The sequence below is a fragment of the Scleropages formosus genome, chromosome 18, assembly GCF_900964775.1.
Source record: "Scleropages formosus chromosome 18, fSclFor1.1, whole genome shotgun sequence".
NCBI lineage: Eukaryota > Metazoa > Chordata > Actinopteri > Osteoglossiformes > Osteoglossidae > Scleropages > Scleropages formosus.
Window position 1 is genome coordinate 15,313,442 of NC_041823.1, and position 19,860 is coordinate 15,333,301.

The 19,860-nt window shown below is 40.9% G+C and overlaps 1 protein-coding gene across 1 annotated transcript; it reads right to left on the minus strand.

Moving 5' to 3' along the window:
- Positions 1 to 8,797: 8,797 nt before the first annotated feature.
- On the minus strand, positions 8,798 to 14,664 carry mex3a (mex-3 RNA binding family member A). Its single transcript, XM_018739706.1, has 2 exons — positions 14,179 to 14,664; positions 8,798 to 10,005 (listed from the first exon to the last, which is right to left on the minus strand). The coding sequence occupies exons 1-2, from the start codon at positions 14,606 to 14,608 to the stop codon at positions 8,903 to 8,905; spliced, it is 1,533 nt and encodes a 510-aa protein (XP_018595222.1). The 5' UTR covers positions 14,609 to 14,664; the 3' UTR covers positions 8,798 to 8,902.
- Positions 14,665 to 19,860: the final 5,196 nt, after the last annotated feature.

Sequence of the window (19,860 nt, forward strand, 5' to 3'; positions counted from 1 at the left end):
CTATTAAAGAGCTGCAATGTGGATTTATTCTATTCTTCTGCTTACTCAATATCATATTTTAGTGAGGTTTTGGAGTTTTAAAATGATTCCAATCTCTTCCCTGCTGTGTAAAAATTGCACCTCTCTGCATCCCACCCATGGACATCTCAGTTTGCTGGTGTGTGTGTCTTCTTCCATAGAATGGTGTCATGAAAGCTCTTCTGTCAAGGAAACAAAAGAGCAACTGCTGTATTCTCACTGTGCAGGTGATATGTCACTCATGGATATGGGCCTCTGGATACAGCCTCACAGAGCTAAATAAAAACCATGAAGTGGGCTTATTTCTGTCAGTGGCAAAACGGCTGAGTAGAAAGTTGAATCACAAGGCAGTAAACAACAGACCTTTGAAGACTCAAAGGTGAAATTCATTGTACCTGATTCGTTTAATCAGCAGAAAATTTTAAAACTCCATCCATATTTGGCAAAGCTACCTGCAGTTACTTGGAATTCCCTTGTCTCACCACATGCCACTAATATGCTTTATAACCTGGACCCACATTTTAGAAAGACAGCCTGCACAGGTCTGTAAAAGAAACAGTTGTCCATCATATCATTCATAATTACATAAATTTGCAATAATTTGCCGGTGTTCTAAGATCTGCAGTTTACTTTTGCGTTTTCTACAATGCACTGATATTAAAATGCACATAAAGCATAGCACTTTTCATATGTTCAATTCATTTTATTAGAAACATTTACAATACATTTTGAAACCATGTTTAAAAAAACTAATACAGCATTTATTAAAACAATTGAAAACTCAAGAGTACATGTGCTAGTGCGTGGATGGGCAATGTGTGCCTTGTGGTCACAGCGACACTGGTATGGTTTTAACGAGGACACCAGTAGCGACTGACCACCCATCAACAGGCCAAAGCCCCGTCCTCACAGAGAAAAGCAGGAAATGGCCCCATGGCCCAAACTATAGCACTAAAACCACTATTAGATCATGATAAAACACTTCTACAGTGCTGGAAGAATTTGACAGCTGAAAAGGACAGACTGGAATAAACTTCTGCAAAGAGGCAGTTTCAGTCCCAAACTTGACCTTTTGTTTTCCTTAAGGCATTTCTAATTTTTTTGTCACCCCAATAATTCAATTAAAGTTCCATGAATGAATGTGTGCGAGCAGCTGCGTCTCCTTTAACTCAACACACTACGAGAATATATTATTCTTTTGTATTACAATCGCATGGGAACTGAAAGAGCCTCCTTATTAACTGCTGTTTATGCCAGTTTTATAAATGCTTTTGCGCTGTCAGTAGGGTACCTACTATGAAGATCTACATTGGCGAACAGCTGGGCCACCTCGCCACACAGCTATACTCTACTGTACTCATACAGCAGCTTTTGCTTTCCTCACTCCACCCGGCACAGCGCTGCCCTCCAGTCTAGACTGTGACACAAGAAACATGCAAACTTGTATGGATATGTATGAATGTGTTACTGTGTAGCTACCATACATCTACTGCATATTGTGTCTGTACATTGCAGGAAGCTTCTGGGATCTGTTGCAGCATTCTTACATCTTTTGTCTCCCAAACCACAGTGGTGTTTACTCATCAAAAGTCAACCACTAAACAATTACTTGTTTTTTTCCATCTTTCATTAAAATATTTAGTGTATGGTTTTTACACAATTGATTTTCAGAATACATTACATGGAGTAGATATATGCATGATATGTATACGTGTGTGCTTTTCTCTTACACATACACGTTGCATACCTTTCATACAGATGCTGCAGATAGTGAATACAAAAAGAATTTAATACAGCAAGAAAAAGAGAACAGGAAATAAATCTGAAATTAACTTTGACTCACTAAGAATCCTTAAACATTGTAAAATGACTATGTAACCTTGTTCTCAAACAGGTTGACAAATTCAGGAATTCCACACCAAATGACTTTTACAATTCCAAGAAAGCAAGAACCATTTAATTTTAATACAGTGTTTACAGTGTCAGACACATGTTCTGGATATGTGGTGGGTTGGGCATCTGTATGTTACAGTCTTGTTGTTTTCAAAATGAATGCACTGTACTGTTGCTATTGCAATTCTGAGATTATAATGTATACTGTGGAAAACATACAACAACTTTTTCCAGTAGCAATGAAATACCGCATGAATGACTTCTTAACCCTCATAAATTATTCATTTTTATTGTTTTTACCGTTTTACTAGAAACCAATTTCCTGTATTTAGAAATATATTAAGTTTTTGTATTTGTAAATAAAAAAACAAAATGAATACACATAAATAGGCTTGCTAATTTTACATTTTTTATAAATAACATCCAGATACAGACGTAACCCCTTCATATGAAATAATAACCCATGCTAGCAAAATAGAATTTACAAAAGTGTAATAGGATTTTTTTTTAAAGATGCATTATAAATGTTAAGTGGAAGAGACTAAATTTATTCTGCAGTGAAACCTTTTCACACATTACAGTGATAAAATAATAAAAACTGTTCCTCTGGCTCATGAATGAAACAATAAAGGAATGCATGTTTCGCAGAATGGACATTTATACATTCAAAGCAGAACTAGTGTTCTTGATATAATTAAGCACACTGGGCTAGTCTCATATTCCAGGACTCTTTAATCACAGCATTGTAGTAATTTTACTATGTAAATGATATGTACATTGTATGTACTTCTGTTGGTTTTCTCCTCCAGTGTGTACCCATTGTGAAGACTGACATTTTAAGTGCAGGAGCAAAGCTGTAAGAAAAATCTTACACTGAAGCAATGTTAGCACACCATAACACATAGAAATGGGATCCCTGGACCCCACTGAAGATGAATCCTTTTGTTCTTGCGTAAAATCAGATTTACTATACAGTACATCAGCAGGCTCACTGAGTGAATTGTGAGCAAAGAACCCACCCTTAATAAAGGAAAACTTGTCATGTTACTGCTAACAGGTTTCACTGCAAGGAAAATTGTGTTGGTTCAAAAACATTACAATCATTTTTTTTTTAAAGCTTTTATAGGACACCCTTCAGTTGCTTTAAGAAATCCTTCTTTACTGCTGGCTTCACAATAAATATCACATTTAATTTGTCCTTTACAAATGTTTGATGTTATTTATAACAAACAATAAAATGCATAATGTTGGCTGAGATCAGAAGGAGAACCTTAGTATTATAGCCCTTGAGTGGTATTTCTACAGGAATTGCAGTACAACCAGATTCAATTAATCCTCATCCCATATATATTCAGATCATTAGAACATCATTTTTTCTTTACCTCCTTCTTTACCCGCACCACCCCCCCACAAAAAAATAGACATTTTTCTCTCCATAAAAATTAGGACAAGAAAAATGTTCCAAAAATTAGGACAAGAAAAATATTCCAGCTTTAGTCAGAAATACAAATTGGCAATAACTAAAATTTAACTAAATGACTAAAAACTTATACAGGCCTCAGATTATTCCTTTATCCAATGTTGAACTCTTTGGGAAATATTGATTGCAATTATGCATTTTTGAAGTCAGACATAATGCAATAAAAATAATACTTCACTATAATTAAGCAGTTTATTTTATGACTAAATTGCAAACTGAATATTGACTTTTTGGAGGGGTCTTCATAGCCAATTTATGTTCCTAAAGCATAGCATAAGTAAACCACAGAAAATCAGGTTTATTACAATATAATTCTGGCACAGTACATCTTTGTAAACTACATTAGTAGGTATATTAGCCATTTAAAATTATAATTTAAAAAACTTTTTAAAATCTCATCTCTAGCATTTTATTCTTTGGCTACCGATATTAACATTTAATCTTATGCAACCAAGGAGAGGGTGAGCTTTCTATGTAACGTAAATATTGTTCAACAGAATAATAAAACACTGTAATAAATCAGCTACAAAGAATATTTTAAATTGAGTTTAAAACACTGAAATATATTTCTGATAATATGCTTACGGTAACTATTTTTTTCCAATAAATATTTCACCCTAAATATGAGTAAATGCAGCATGCTTAATATTCAATAAATGCTATGTTTCTCTCAATACTTTTAATAACAAATACCCACTGGCCACATTACGGTCAAAGTCTTTGCTCTATCTAAAAGGGGGAGAAAAACTTTTTGTAACCCCAGGATGTGGTATTACAAGCTACATGACACCAATATGTCATGCCTGCCTTGTTGTATTAACAATATTTTGTCAACACTTTCCTCCAAAGAAGTAATTCTGCTTGGCATAAGCAACAGAATCTCCATGTTCTCTCTTTTACACAATAACATTACATGTTCACATTTAAATGCTATATTTTACAGTGCAATTATGATCACTGGATGCAGCACCAAAGTAATATGCTAGATAATATACAACCACTGTATCTGCTATGGATGTGTTATTACACTAAAGAACACTTGTAGTTATTTAATAGGCCTACACCTTAAAAGCAATAAATAAATATGAATAGTGAGTAATAGTGCAGCAAACATTGTACATGTAAATGTGTACTTATTCTGAGGAAGCATTGCAATGACAATGTCAAATGTATTATTTAAATAAAAATGTGTCCTCAAATGAATACAAATAATGTAATTTCAAAAACGGTACTATCTGAAAGCAAATATGGGAGAATTCTACTTCTATGAACAGTGGCTTTTAGTTCTTTGTTCTCATAGCCATTAAAAACTCATATTATTAAGTGCTCCTAAGTGTTTCTGAAATTTTTAATGGTCCCAAGATGATTGTGATTTTTTAAATTAAACATAATAAATAAAATAGTAACTGCTTATCTACATAAGCTAAAAGGTCTAAAAAACAAATCATCCATGACTCACACAATGAAATAATTTCTCCCATTTACTCTGATATAAATGGTTACAGTGTATTAACTTCATTAAAGAATTGTATAAATCTTCGGTTCCAGCTAAGTTTTGAAACTTATAGGAGTGAAACTTGGATGACTTGCACTGAAAATGAAGTGGTTATCAAAAATGACTTTTTCATTGATCTTTAAAAATGTATTGCTTTTTATATAAATAACCTGGCTGTACTCATTTAATGGGATTTCAGCATTTTACAAAAATAATATTTTTAAATAATCTTTTTCTAAACATTGGCCCATATATCTAGAATGGGAAAAATTTTAAAGTACTTCAACAGATGGTAATTTAGCTATATTCAGACGTGCAAATGTATAGCACAATATTCCCAATATTAATATTATTAATATTAATTAATTAATATTATATTAATAATATTGTGCACTACTGTTACACTGCTTCCATCTCCCATTTCAGTCTTGCCATCAGTATAGTCACCTTGATATATCTTTTAAAAAAGGATACTCTCAAACAAAACAAAGAAAAAAGATGTTTTCAGGTACATCATGACTGTCTTTCTTCTAATAGTGGTAAAAAGAAGGCCCCTGTAACGTTGCTGAGAGTAGCGGCCAGCACTAAGTGCCTACGTTTGTCTTATTCACACATACATTCATGTAAACGACAGGGAGGCTTCCTTTAAATTCACAACATAATAAACTTGATGCTATCTTAGGGCTGGACTTGTGCTGCGCTTCAGAGCATCTGCACACAGGCTATGGCCTGCACAAGATTAGTAATAACCCCTAAATAATCACCTTTTCATCCAGTGCAGTTTCACCCAAATAATTAGCTCCACCCTTACTGGGAACAGCTCAATATTTTATCTTGGATCTCCTTTTGCAGAAAGTATAAAATTCATAGTTAAGTACTTCTGTAGACTTCTATAAGAACTCCAGTGACTTTCATATATCTCATTATTATAGTCTTTGCCCTCCCAGAGACTGCCAATGAACAGACGGCTTCTTAGCTGAATCTGACACTTTTATGTCTGTTGTAATTATTGTTCACTGTCCCCAAGTAAAATAAATTAAGTAAAATAATAAACAGGTCTTTATTCACCATCAGTGGTCGGTTGGTTTTGCTTAATATCTGTTTAGTAAGGTGCTTTAATTTTTGTCTGAATTAAGTGTAAGAATAATCTGAAACAAAACCCCTAATTTATACACACATTCTTCTTCCTGCGTATGCATAAAGACAGATGTTTCTTTTTTTAAATTAAGATGTGATTTCATGAATAAACAATTTCTAGTTTTCTTTCTGCTTTCAGCTAAAAATGGCAGTTTTACTTTTGGTTTTATAAAAGTTCCACTTTTTTTGCTCTTACTTGTTACTGTAAAATACCCACTTGCTTTGAATGAATTACTTTCATTCCAGTAATGTTAAAACGGGTATCTGACAGACTTTTCGTATTTTGCAGGAAAATACAGTTCTGCAAAACTGAGTAATCTTTTAGCCCTCCCAATCTGTTCATTTGTGCAGTGATGGACAAAAAAATAGCTGGTGTGCAGTGTAAAACAAATCACTGTCATGTATTTCCACATATTTACATTTATCTGGTGCTTTTCTCCAAAGCAACTTACAGCTACCTACAGTTATTTATACAGCTAGGCAATTTCACTGGAGCAATTTAAGGGAAATACTTTATACAAGGGTACTAGAACTGGGATTCAAACCTGCAACCTTCAGGTCTAAAAGCAGCAGCTCTAACCACTATACTACCAGCTGTCTATGTTACCAGCACCCCCCTCACATAAAACATGAATGTCCATCACACATGACTCTCTCCTTTTAATGGCCACCAGTATGAAGAATAATTCTAGAAGTTTATTTTCAATATTTGGTATTCAAGGGATGACAATTAGGTATTCAGCTCTTGTGAAGGTGCAGCAATCTGAAAGTCCATCCCTTTTACCAGAACCTTTTTTTTTGTTCACACCACTGCACGCCTGTCTGTATGGCAACCCCTCTTCAGAGCAACCAGAGAACCTTAAACAAAAACACAATCCCCTTGGCTTTTCCTTTTTTTTTTTGGGAACAGCCATTTCTAAAGAAAAATATGCTCTTTTGAATCATCAACAGCTTCCATTCCACCCTCCCTTCAGTATCTCCCAGCTGGCCAGGAGGCAAACAGAGGGTGTGTAATTTGATTCAACATGAATGGCGACTAAACGGGGCGTCTCCACAGCTTCCCTGTCAATTAGAATCGTTTGATTCATCGTGGAGCTCAGAGCCGCCTGGCCATTGGCTCAAGCTTTTTGCATCAGAACAGCCGCCTTGAGGGGCAGCTGCAGGAGGTCTGTTACGCTGGGAGGCTAAATGGAAACTTCGATCTGCACTTTCTCTTTCTCGCAGTAGCATGCACAGTTCAGATTTTAAGCTATCCCCCCTCAAAGTGTCAGGATGTTGTCCTTTGTGTTACTTTAATGAGTTACACTTCATTAAGAGCGATATTATATCACATCACAAAAATGTATGTAAAACAGAATACCAGAATTTGTGGAACATTACAAGGGCTTGAACTTGGTTCTTAGTGGAAATTGCCAGCATCCAGCCCAGTTGTTTTCTTTTTCTGAAGCCTCTGCATCTGGGGACAAAGGAGGCCCTGCTCCCCCTTTGGGAAGAGCCCTGAGCAACAGCAGAGGGAGGGGTCACACTCTCCCAGCTGCACCCCAGCCAGCCTTCTGTGCATGTGCAGACAAAGGGGGAAACAAGGGTGGGGGGAGACACCAAATGACCCAGTGTCGAATACATTGTGTCCACAGGCCGGACCCCTTCTGCATCACTGGATACCCCAACAGTCTGCACCTGGACTGGGTCTTTTAACAAGTGACCGGTTTCTGCCGGAGTGGGCTGTGTCGAGACAATGCTGGGCTCCGAGTTGCTGCTGTGTACAAACACTGGGGGCTCCAGGAAGCCACACATTGTCAGTGCTGCGAGAACTGATCTGTAAGTTGTACTGTGTATGAACAAATAGTAGGTAAGAAGGCTACCCCCCCAAAAAAAGAACTCCCAGTTTGTTGTCACATATTGAGCCCTCCATCAGACACCTGCCCTGTGAGGGCTGCATTAACAGTTGCAAATAACCAGCAGGTGCTCTGGGCCTTAGACATGGGCAAGGGCTGTTCCACAAGGTGGTGGTCTGCTCACATCTTTTTTTCTGACAGGAAAACTGCTTTGAAAGGGAGCTTTTAAGACAGCTCAGTATTCTAACATTGGTACCCCATTTGCTTAACACTAAACAGTGCTCCCCTCCTACTGTCTAACCATGTTCTCTAAGTCTTCTATAAAAAAAATTAATTGCACGTTAGTAGTTACACAACATAAAACGAAAATCTTTTAAGATGGTGAAGTGTGTTTTTCTGAGAAGATTAAGAGGAAGAAAAACACTCTGGAATGTAGCCAGTGGGAAAATTTCAAAGCTATTGGGTCATAACCTGTTTAACACCAGGAAAATATGTATGTTGTTAGTCCTTAACTGCCATAGTGCTACAGTCTTTGTTAGACTAAAAATGAAAGGGCCGATCATATGTCTGCAGTAGTTCTATACACTTCTGAACCAGTTCTGAGCTGCTCAAATGTCTCTAATTTCAAATATGGGGTACCAGGAAACCAGGCTCAAGACATTCCCCAGTCCCCATCCATCCTTATATATTGTAACACTAAAGTGAAACGAAAACTTATGAAATTAAAATGTTCACATTGATTCCTCTTCATATATAACCAATTTATGAAAAAAAAAAAAACTCAGCAGCACCAAAGAAATAACAAAAAAGATGAAAAACCTACAAGGCTGGATACTATATTTTTCTTATAAACAAAATTTTATAAAATATATATTTAAAAAATGTATTTCATATACTTTTTTGTAAATCAAGCAGTGCTTTGCTAAAATATCTGCTTGCTTAATTTTATATTTTCTGGAATAAAACCATACTTAATTATTGTAACCATAGAAAACACACCGATAAAAAAAGGATGATTAAAAAGCATAAGGTAAGTGGCAGCCTTTAAGAGAATATTCGGATGGCCTGAGTGACTGTGCTGTGACAGACAGGGCACTCCGGGTGGCTCAACTCACAGATGCGAATGGCACACTCCATACAGAACAGGTTATGGCCGCAGGGCACCAGCGCAGCTGTTACCTTGCTTTCGAAGCAGGTCATGCAGTCACGGACTGTGGCCGGCGGTGACTCTGGCACAGGCAGCCGGCTGGTGAAGCCAACGGTCACGGAGATAGGCTCACTGTGGGTGCGCCGCGCCTGTGCATGAGACAGAGCTCCACTGCTGGGGGCACTGCAGGAGTCGGACAAGCCTGGTGACAGTTTATTCAGGGGCAGGGGTAGCCCGCCAAAGCTCTTGGACCGCTGCTGGGTGTAGTACGTCACCTGCTTGGTGTAGTCGGGGTCTCCCCACCCCTGGCTGTCCTCCGGACAATAATAAGTACATGGCTTCTCAATAGGACTTGTGAAGTCACCTTTGCTGTACATCCCACCATTTCCTCCCCCTCCGCTGCCGTTTCCAACCACATCTGGGAAGTTCTGGCGGTAGCTGCTAGTAAGTGGCTTGCGCTGACCACCCTGAAGCCCCCATACCTGATGCAGCCGACTCTCCAGGCCCCCACTTCCGCCCCCACTTTCAGGCCCCAAGCAGTCGTTCTCGTTATTGAGATCGTGCAAACCTCCGGTGCGGAAGGCGATATGGGCTTCGATCTCCTCGCGAGCCCGCTCAGCGTTCCCAGGCGAGCCAGTGATCTCAAACACAGGGTCACGATCACGGCTGGGTGTGACAATGTAGGTGCAGGTTTGCTGTTGGATGCGCTTGATGGTGGAGCCCTTGGGGCCCACAACCAACCCCACAACGCGGTAGGGCACCCGTACCTGAATAGTTGTCTGGCCAGGCAGGGGTGTGGGAGGTGAGGCATTGAAGGACATGCCTAGCTTGTTGCGGGAGGCCCGTAGCATGGAGAAGTGCTCTGCGGCAGAGATGATCTCACGACGGGCCAGTGACACATCCTCCCTGCGACCCGTGATCAGGAAGACCGGCTCCTCTCCACGCACAGGGGTCTTTATGTAAGTGTTTGTCTTGGCACGAAGAGCCTTGATCTTGCATCCTGCTCAAGGAACAAGAGGCAGAAAGAGGGAAGAATCTGAATAAAGTTCAGGACTTTAAAGCTCTCTGCATGGAACTCTTTGGTACAGTAATTATAGGCATCAATGGAAACTGCAATATAAGACAGCAAATCTGTCTAAAATCTTGGCATGTACAAATCCTTAAGAAGATACAGCACAATTGTGAGTATAATGAATCATTAGGAGATTTTTAAGCAAAAACATTGACACATTATCTTAATGTGAATCAAATGACATAACACAGCAAATACAAACCAAAACGACCACCAGTAACATATTTAAATGTCACGCTGTAAATGTGAACAGTAAGGTGACTTTTTGCCAAAGCTTTTGCCTAATGTTTTTTACTAGAATAATACAAAATACTTTAACCTAAGCTATTGTATGTTTTTAATGTTATCTTGATCATAATTTTACTTAAGACATTTGCAACAATTCATAAGATGGAAATTTATTTATGACTGATTTTCCATAATGCAGTTTGTTTATGAATACATACAACTGTATTGCAACAACTAACATTGGCTGCTTTGGGAATCACCCTAATACAGTTTTATTATTTCCATTTATTTAATTTTCATTCTAGGATACATTTAGTCATTTATTCACTATGCATGAAAAAAACTGAACAGCATGTGGAAAAGAGATGTAAGGTATATTGACCTTGATCAGGAAATGGTCATATTACAGCTTAGCTCTGAGCTCATGTCTTTATGGACACTTGATCATAACACATTTTCAGGAACATAATTCACATCTCAAGAAACATATTTATGATGGGATGCAAAAAAAAAAAAAAAAAAAAAAAAAAAAAAAACTTATTTGCAGATACACATTTTTGATTAAATCCCAACAGAGGAACTTTTGAGAGGAAAACATATACAATACCATTGTGTATTTCCAAAAACTCTGCGATATTAACTGCAGTTTGTCACTTGACTAAATGAAAAGCATATGGAAGATTACTACTGAGGTATTTCTCAATGGTTTCAAAAACTGTATCTCAAATTAGATTTGTTCATGTGTATGTACACCCGCAAACACACATTTTTTGTGTGCAGTATGCCCATAGTGTTCTTCAGAAATGTACCAGTAAAATGCATGTTCTTTCCTAGCCCAGACAGTCCCTCACTCTCAAAATGTCCATAAAGAAAGTGATAATTATTTCTGACATTGGGAAGACTACCCATGACGCATCAGTGTGTCTCCTTTGAGAGGTCTCCACACACCATGGTATCAGGCATGAATGCAAGCTGAATTACAAATATGTCACTCACCTCACAATAGGAAAGATGTGCTCAAGATGTACTGATGAGCAGCTTCATTTGCTGCAGACACCTCATAAAAACTGTAAATTTTGGATTGCTGATGTACAAATGAATTTTAAGATTGTACATACTGCAGATGAATGATTCATATATGTGCATATTTCAATCATATTATCCATTTATTTATGTGCAATAGTACATAATTAAAGTTAATTTCAACAATTAAATTTACTTAATTTTAAAAACATTTAATTTATTAAAACATTTGTTGCAGCATGGTAGCACAGTGAGTAGTACAGCTGTCTCACAGTGCCTGAATGGTACAAGAGGACAGGGGTTCAATTCCTGCTCAGTCTGTGTGGAGTTTGCATATTTTCTGTGTGTTTGCGTGGGTGTTGTCTAGGTGCTCCGGTTTCCTTCCACAGTCCAAAGACATGCTGTTCAGGTTCACCCATAGTGTGTGACAGAGAGAGAGTGTTCCACTGATGTATGGATGAGTGACCCAGTGTAAGTAGTGTATCTAGTGCCAGTGCAAGTCATCTTGGTGAATAAGGTGTGTGGGTTCATAACACTACATAGAGTTCACTGGAAGTTGCTTTGGGCAAAAGAGTGATAAATAACTGTGAAAGTAAGATTTAAAATTCTAGAAATGTTTCTACAACAAAATTCATGATGGCTAAAAAGAGAAAAATTCATTACATAAACTATATTATGAAAGAAAATGACTAAGCATTAAATGTGTACATGAAAACAGCAGTTTTCATTTTTCATTACCTCATAGTGGTTGTGTACACCAATCCACATAATATACTTTAATTGTATTAAAAAGCATACTTTGTAATAGCTGAAGTAATGTAAAGATATTGCTAATATTTGGATACATATTTATGTAATTCTTTTGTTCAAAATTCTTCAAATGCCCCTTATATCTTATGGATTCAGGGGAGAAAAAGCACATTAAAAAGGAAACTGACCACAAAAAGCACTGACATTACATTCTGTTAGCAAATTTTTTTTTAGTTAACCTATTCAGAACAATCAGCAGTCAGTCGTTTTATAACCGCTAAAAACAAGCATGAAATTATTGTATTCACACTAATGCTCTGGATCGAATCTCCACCTTTCAGACTGTTCAGCAGCTAGAATAAAGAGCTCTTCAAATCTGACCATGTCACAGTCCTGAAGGACACAGTAAAACCTGCCACGCCACATCACCTGTAACAGTCACACCCTGGTGTCTAGGAGGAAGGGGCATATCAGTTCTTAACTCCAAGACTGTCTAAAGATTTAAAAATGAATCTGAACGCAGGAAAGGCAGAATGCTGAATCTGAAATAAAGAGTACAATACAGAATGACAAAGCTTCTGAGAAAAGCCACCGAATGAGCAGTTGGTAGCGGGGTGCCCACGGCCGCTCCGTTTGTCAACCCTGTGCCTGTCTGCCGCTGCTCCATTAACATTCAGCCTCACACTTCAGGGGAACCTGGCAAAAAGGTGTGGCACAGGGAGGGATGCTACCCAGCAGGACGAGGATCACACACCCAAGATAGTGCTTGCCCATATTGGAGCTGCACTGTGGTACCCAAGTATTGCTGGAAAATCACACACACTTACACAGCCCCTGTGTGAGGGGAGCTGCCCCATGTGCTTAGCACAGGTCATCAGGTGACTGGGCGTCACACCCTAACCCACTGCGTTCAGGGCAACGGAAACAGTACAGACCTTATCAAAAATGGAAGTCCAGCAAGGACCGTCCCAACAAAGCAAGTTTTTTTTTTTTCTTCTTTCTTTCATTGTTGTAGCGCTGTTCTAGACCTACTACTAGGGGTTGACCGCGCAACACGTTGGTGACAAACTAAGCTGCTTCAACGCATTCAAGAAGCGCCAGTCTGTTACTAAATGCACATGTGTGCACTACTGTAGCCCGTGGAATGTGTAATCTGCAAGAGGTCCACCGAAGTGAGCAAATACCTTTCGGTGAAGTGTGGTAAAAGCAGGGCAGCCATTCGTGTCCTCTTTGTGTTGGGCTTTCACAGCACGAGCGACACCCGGCAGCCGTTAGTTACGTTACTCACTGTGGTTGCGCTCGCGAGCTTCTGACGGGACAAAAACCCTCCACATCCCTTTGTCTGACAGCTGCCGAAACGAGCAAGTAACACGCATCGACTTTACACTAAAATAAAACTCTCGACTGCTTCACTAACAGTCAATTCAATTTTAATGTAACTGAACACGAGTTATGTTCAAACTCGTACAGCAAAGTCAGTGTGACCGTTATTGTCTGAAAGTCACTGAGGTAATATGTGAACACAATGAGACAAGCGAACGGAATGTCACGTGAGGAAAAAGTAAAAATTAAAAAAAAGTCTTCAAAAAGCCTCGACTGACTGTGATATTAATGAAGTCATAGTTGTTTTATTCACTTATAATCATAAGCTAAGCTTTCGTCAGCACCGGCGCTTCGGGCGGTTTGAAAGTCTGGCGCGCGCAAACACAAAGGACGCGCGTGCGGCGCCTGGCGCGTGTTGTTCTGTACGTTTGCATGCATGTTCACACACGCACGCCCCACACGCGATTTACAGCGTTGGTGCGTAAAGGGTCGAACAAGACGCTACAGTTCTTTCTGCATTTGTGACTTTGACAGCGACACTTAAGTTAACTCGCTTAATTGTGACGCGGGGAGGCACGCGGATGACAACACAGCTATGGCATGGTCATGGTGGTGGTGGAATTCAACAAAAAAACACCACTCCCTTTTTTCTTTATAAAGCATCTCAGGTGAACTGAGATGTCGGACAGCTGCAGACAACATTCAAATTCGCCGAAATGCCACATTTATTCTCAGTTGTAAGGTATAAACCATGTTTATGCTCTTGAGTCTTGTTACCTTGTCTGCCCACTATTTCGGCCACATGTTCGGAGCTGGGCACGGGCACGCACTCGGTGATGTTGCTGCCGCGTCCTTTGCTTTCGGCAGCCGAGCCCTCGTACAGGGCGCACAGCTTGCTCTTTCCCTGCAGGAGCCCCGCGTCGCCGCCACCGCCTCCGCCGACGCTGTTGATGTGGTTGCTGTGGTGGTTATTGCTACCGTTACTTCTGTCCTGTGCTCCTGATCCAGGCGCTCCGCCGCCGTCCTCCGTTTCCCCCAGACCCAGCAGGGACAGCTGGCCCAGCGCGACCCTCAGAGCGCGGGAGTCCTCCTCGTCGTCATCGGGCGGCACCAGCAGGCCCTCGCTCCCGAAGCCGGAGCCGGCCAGATCACTGCCGTAGCCCCCATTTTTCTCCATGATCCCTGCTAGAAGCAGCAGGCTAGGCATGGCTAACAAAAGAGTGAGACAAAGACAAGCAAAGAGACCGGAGCACCAGCAGCAGTGCCGCCTCCCCGGCCCCGCCTTCTTCCCCGTTCCCCGTTGCCGTGGCCCCTCCCCCGGACCAGCCCCCCACTGCCCACCCTCTTGGGAGGAGGCGGAGCGGGACGAGCGCGCCTTCGGCTCGCGCAGGGGCCAGGCGCTGCTTCGCTCCACCCCGTCTGGTTCCTGCCGTCCCCTCCTCGCCCAGACACAACGGCTCATTCTCGCGCTCGCGGCCCTTCCGTCTGAAAGCGTGGGGCGCGTGGCGCTCCGTGCGGCGTTTCCCTGTTTTCGCTGTCGCCCTTCCACTGACAGGACGGCGACTGTCCTTAAAATCCCGCCATAATAATTTGCTAAGCATTAAAGGAGTGGTGAGTGTTTGGCGTAAAAAGTGGACATTCTGCCATTCATTGTAGACCATTTTTCTCGCATAAATAATTCGACAACAGTCACAGTGGTGGGCGACTCCCACAAACGCTACAGTCACTCACTGTGAGGTCCGTTTCGCTGGTCTCTGTTTACTGAGGTGACTGGTAAACTAGGGTCCCGAAGGTAACGGTTCGTTTGTTAATAATTTTATGCGACAAGGCAGAAGGTTGAAGCCTGAAGGTGAAGGTTTCAGTCAGTTGTTTCAGTAGTAGTGTTGTAGTGTTGATAGGGTGTTTGTTTACTGAAGACGTAAGGGTGAAAAGTTTCGTTCCTGGGATCCGCCCGCTCGGCTCCAGCGGGTCAGGTCCGTTATGCGGCGGACGGACAGAGTTGGACTCTGACGACGACGAGGAGGAGGAGGAGGCGGCAGTTTGACTGCCGCCTGCAGTACCAGTGCAACGTCAGGCCCCCCCGGTCCTGAAACACACACACACACACACACACGCGGAGGCTCTCATTTCCAGTAAGAAGGCTTTAGCAGCCTTAGCTACACTCGCACAAAGAGCTGCCCCCGCCTCTCCTGCTTCACTCGGCCCGTGTGTTCGAATGAAATCACGGCCCGCTGCTTTTTTTTTAAGATTCGCTCACAAAATCATTGGCTGGAAAGAAATGGTCCTGTTTCACTAGCACTTCTGCTTGCTACTGTATAAATTTGTATCATAGTCATACATCATTAAAATATTACATGGAGTTCATAATACAACACAGACTTATCATGTTCTCAAGGTAATACTTGTTTTAGTTCTGCTGGGAACAACCACTCTCAGGTGCTATTTTTGGGGATAGAATTTAGTTGATTGACCTATTCATATTTAATTTGTCAAATGAATTATACATTTAAAACTATTGCAGTGCCCTTCCAGATGACCGTTTGGAATACAATCACAGTACCAGCCTTTGTGGACCCTGAGAGCATGTGGGAGCACCACTGATGTGTCTGGTAAGCATATGAGAGTGAATGGTACAAACGTCCTGGTCTCCCACTTCTTATTTACATAGAGGAAATAAGCATCACTTTTACTGCAGTGGACTATGTCTCCATTAGGACTGCAACACTGCTTCATACACACTTCTGAGTTTTTACAAACTAAGCCTCACCCACATACCTGAAGGGTGAACTTTGCTTTGGCCTGTACATCACTGCTCAAGTTACCCCAGAAGGAAAGGGACTCATGCGCAAGGTTGGAGAGAAGGGACGATTGTTTCGGTAGGTAGGCACCATGTGCCATCCCTGGGCTGCGATAGCCCACTGGGTGCGGTGTAGATGTGGTGGCTTAGCCAAATTGTCTGGCGCGGAACCCCTTCGGAGTGAGTTCAATTAATCAGTTGTCATTATATTTGTGTCCTTTTCATGCTCAAGGAGCTTTGCATAATTGGGTTACAACAACAACTGCCCTTCCCCCTCCTTTGTCCTTTCGCCATCCCATGTTGCATGATGCAATATTTGTTTTCAATATATTAACTCCATTACAAGTAAACATGTCATTGCAGAAAATGATGAATTCTTTTCAAGTGAAAATTCAGGTGGCTATACTGTATGTAATGGGACATCAGCTGATTACATGTGACATGGCATGGTTTAACACTGAAAGCCACATAAAAATATAAATTTCTCTGTCAGTTTTAAAAGGTTCAAGTGTGTATTTGTGGAATAAAATATTAGATAAATTTTGCCACTGCCACAGTTAACATATTTTAATATAAATTTTGACTCATGAGTACCAGAGTGGTGTATAGTACATGTACTTGTAACTACAAGAGCTTGTGTGGAGCCGTTCATATTTTTGCACAAAAGTATGGAAGAATATAACTGCCAGAATTTATATGTACAAGTTTAGTTAAAGGTCTTCAATATCCTAATATATTCCATGGCTAAAATGTTATCTGTTTATTTATGGCAAGTTGCTTTTTAACCTGAGGTTTCTCAGTGCTCATATTTTCATGTCGAGATGTTGCAAACAGTGCTGTTAAACCATGGATAATCTGACAATAAATAACCAGCAATATGGTGGATAGAGCTTCTGTGTGAATTTTATGTGCGCTCTCTGCAGTTGTAATAGCTTCTCCATATTTTCTACTTAAACTATTTGATGTTTTGCCTTACTACTGCCTCTGCTGTAAGATTCACTCACTGGTGCTGCACTGTAACTTTAAAAAGAAGGATTTGATTCAAATGGCGTGGTAGGGATTGGCGGGGGATGATGTAATGGAGTGGCCAGTTCAGGTGTACATAATCATTGTCTAGACACATTCCCCAAGCATTAATTAGGGAGGGGGTTCCCCTGAGCTATCTCAGTGTGTGCTGTGGGGGTCCTGGACCACGATAGTAGAGTTAACCCTTTATCGGTTCAGACTGTCTAACGTGAGGCACAGGCAGAAGGAGGGCAGCAATGGGAATACCAGGGACTGAAGATGTGGGGGACTTAAGTTCAGACTCTACAGTGCAGCCAGGTTCACAGTCGCAGAGGATCAATGGGCCCAAAAGGTGACCTCCCTTCACTAATGGTGTGTGCAGAAGACCCTTCTCCAATTAATGCAGACATGGTTAATGGATTGCGTGTGTTTTAGGCCCATTGATCAATGGCCTTTACCTTTTCTCCTCACTTCTTCTTTTTTTTGGCATACTTGATTTTCACCATCTGTTTGCACCAAAGGTACCTCCTGTTAGCACACATCTGTCATGAATGTTTGATTGACTCTCCCCAGCAGCGATCCATCTCTCTGTCGTCCTATCAGTGCGTTTGTTGTGAATTGTTCCATGGCAGGGTTGGCTTATCTCAGAGGCTGACTTTATCCCTGCACACACAACCTTCTCAGGTGAGAAGGGAGAGGTTAAATGCTTCTCTTCAAAATCAAAAAATGATTTTCTAGTCTCTGCAAGCAATTTAATGCTTATTTTTTTCTGCGCAAACATCCATTTGTCATCTCTGCACTTCCCTCCCTATTCCATTGTGGTTCCTTTCCCAGTGGGAACCATGTTAGAGGCACTTGGGACAATGTCAAGACTCACAGTGACACCTTTCATGTGTAAATCATGTGACCACTTATTATTATCATTATTATTCTACACTGATGTTTTTCATGACAAAGTTCTCTAGAAATTGTTTTTACATAATGTTTCTGATCAAACTGAATGTATGGGGTGCAGTGGGTTTGGCCAGGTCCTACTCTCTGGCGGGTCTGGGGTTCGAGTACTGCTTGGGGTGCCTTGCGAGGGACTGGCATCCTGTCCTGGGTGTGTCCCCTCCCCCTCCACCCTTGTGCCCTGTGTTGCTGGGTTAGGCTCTGGCTTGCTTCAACCCCGCTTGGGACAAGCGGTTTCAGATTGTGTGTGTGTGTGAATGTAGGGTAAAAAAATGGAATGCTTTGTAATACAAAAATTTTATGGTGACTCAATAAATGTATGTAAATAAATTATTTACATACAAGATAGTAATGTAGACATGAATTACAATTTCAGCCATATTGTACAGCTGGACATTTCACTGAAGGATTGTTTTGTAAAAGGATGTTAGAGATGTTTCCACATGGGATATGAACCTTTTGGACATAAGTCCAGTTCCTTAATGATTATACCACCTGCTGCTCATTGTCTGTGCTGCAATATAGTATGTCCCGTGTTTTAGCTTCCACTATATCAGTAATTACACATGATGTGTAATTTCACCCGTCTCAAAACTCCTACCTCCAGGGATGCAGTGGAATATACTGAAGGCTTTCTCATTGTGAATGTAAGCACAGATATATTCTGAACTATTCCAGCCAGAGCAGTTGTACCAGTCATTTGTCCGTAAGAAATCATGTCAATGTATTTAGTATTTATAGAACTAAACCATTTCTGATTAAACTGCAGTTGTAATTATGCTGACAGGAAAAAAATGTTCACTTTCTGGATGTATCAAGTTCATTTTCATTTATTGTGAAGTTTGACATACAACAAAGCAGGACAAATGAATGATGGTCTCTCCAGCACCCAGTCTATTGCTCTGTTGCTCCTTTCAATGGGAACAGTTGGATTATTGACACCACAGGCCATGTGCACTTATGGGCTCATTGTGGTAAAAGAAGGGGCTCTGAGCTAATTGAAACTGTTGGCTAAACCCTAATTGAAAGATGTCAGGCTGTTGAAGTAAAAGTGGATAAGAAGCCCCCACCCTTAGCAAGCTTCCTTGGTATTAAGCAGATGTGATCTGACACACACATCCTCACACACCCACACTCACAAGTGTGCACAAACAAGGCCTCGGAAGCAACTGGGAGCATAGTACTCAGCCGGGAATAAGAGTCAGGTGGTTATGACTTCATTGCTTTTCTTAGCTATTAGGTCATTCCTGAACTCCAGTCCCCCCCCCAAATCCAGTAGCAGAAGCTGCCAATAACCTATCTGACACTGATGAGACAGTAAACAGCTACACATCTTGAGTGATGAGTCACATCTTCATCACTTTGTCCTGATTGCTGAGCCTTCTTCCTCAGAGAGAGACTGTCATAGGAACGGAGCTGAGCTCTGATGCAGTCAACATGTAGTCAGGAATGACGCTTTGCGTTTCACATAAAGAATGTGGCACGATGATGGACAAAGCATTGTCTGCAACGTGGACAGGCTGCAGAGCGGAACACATGGAAGGGGATGGCCCTCAGTCACTGCTCTACATGTACCAAAGTCCTGTACCGCATGTAGATATTGAGCAGCTCAGTCCACATGGAGTACACCTCACGCTATACTTTGACATTCAAGGGCTCTTAACATCCATGGAAGCCAGACCATTACACCACTGAGAGGGACTTGT

Excerpts from the sequence above, each read along its gene's own strand:
- mex3a (XM_018739706.1), bottom strand. The coding sequence starts at position 14,608 with ATGCCTAGCCTGCTGCTTCTAGCAGGGATCATGGAGAAAAATGGGGGC. Across the intron at positions 10,006-14,178 it reads CGAAATAGTGGGCAGACAAG|GATGCAAGATCAAGGCTCTT; the intron begins GTAACAAGACTC and ends TTCCTTGAGCAG.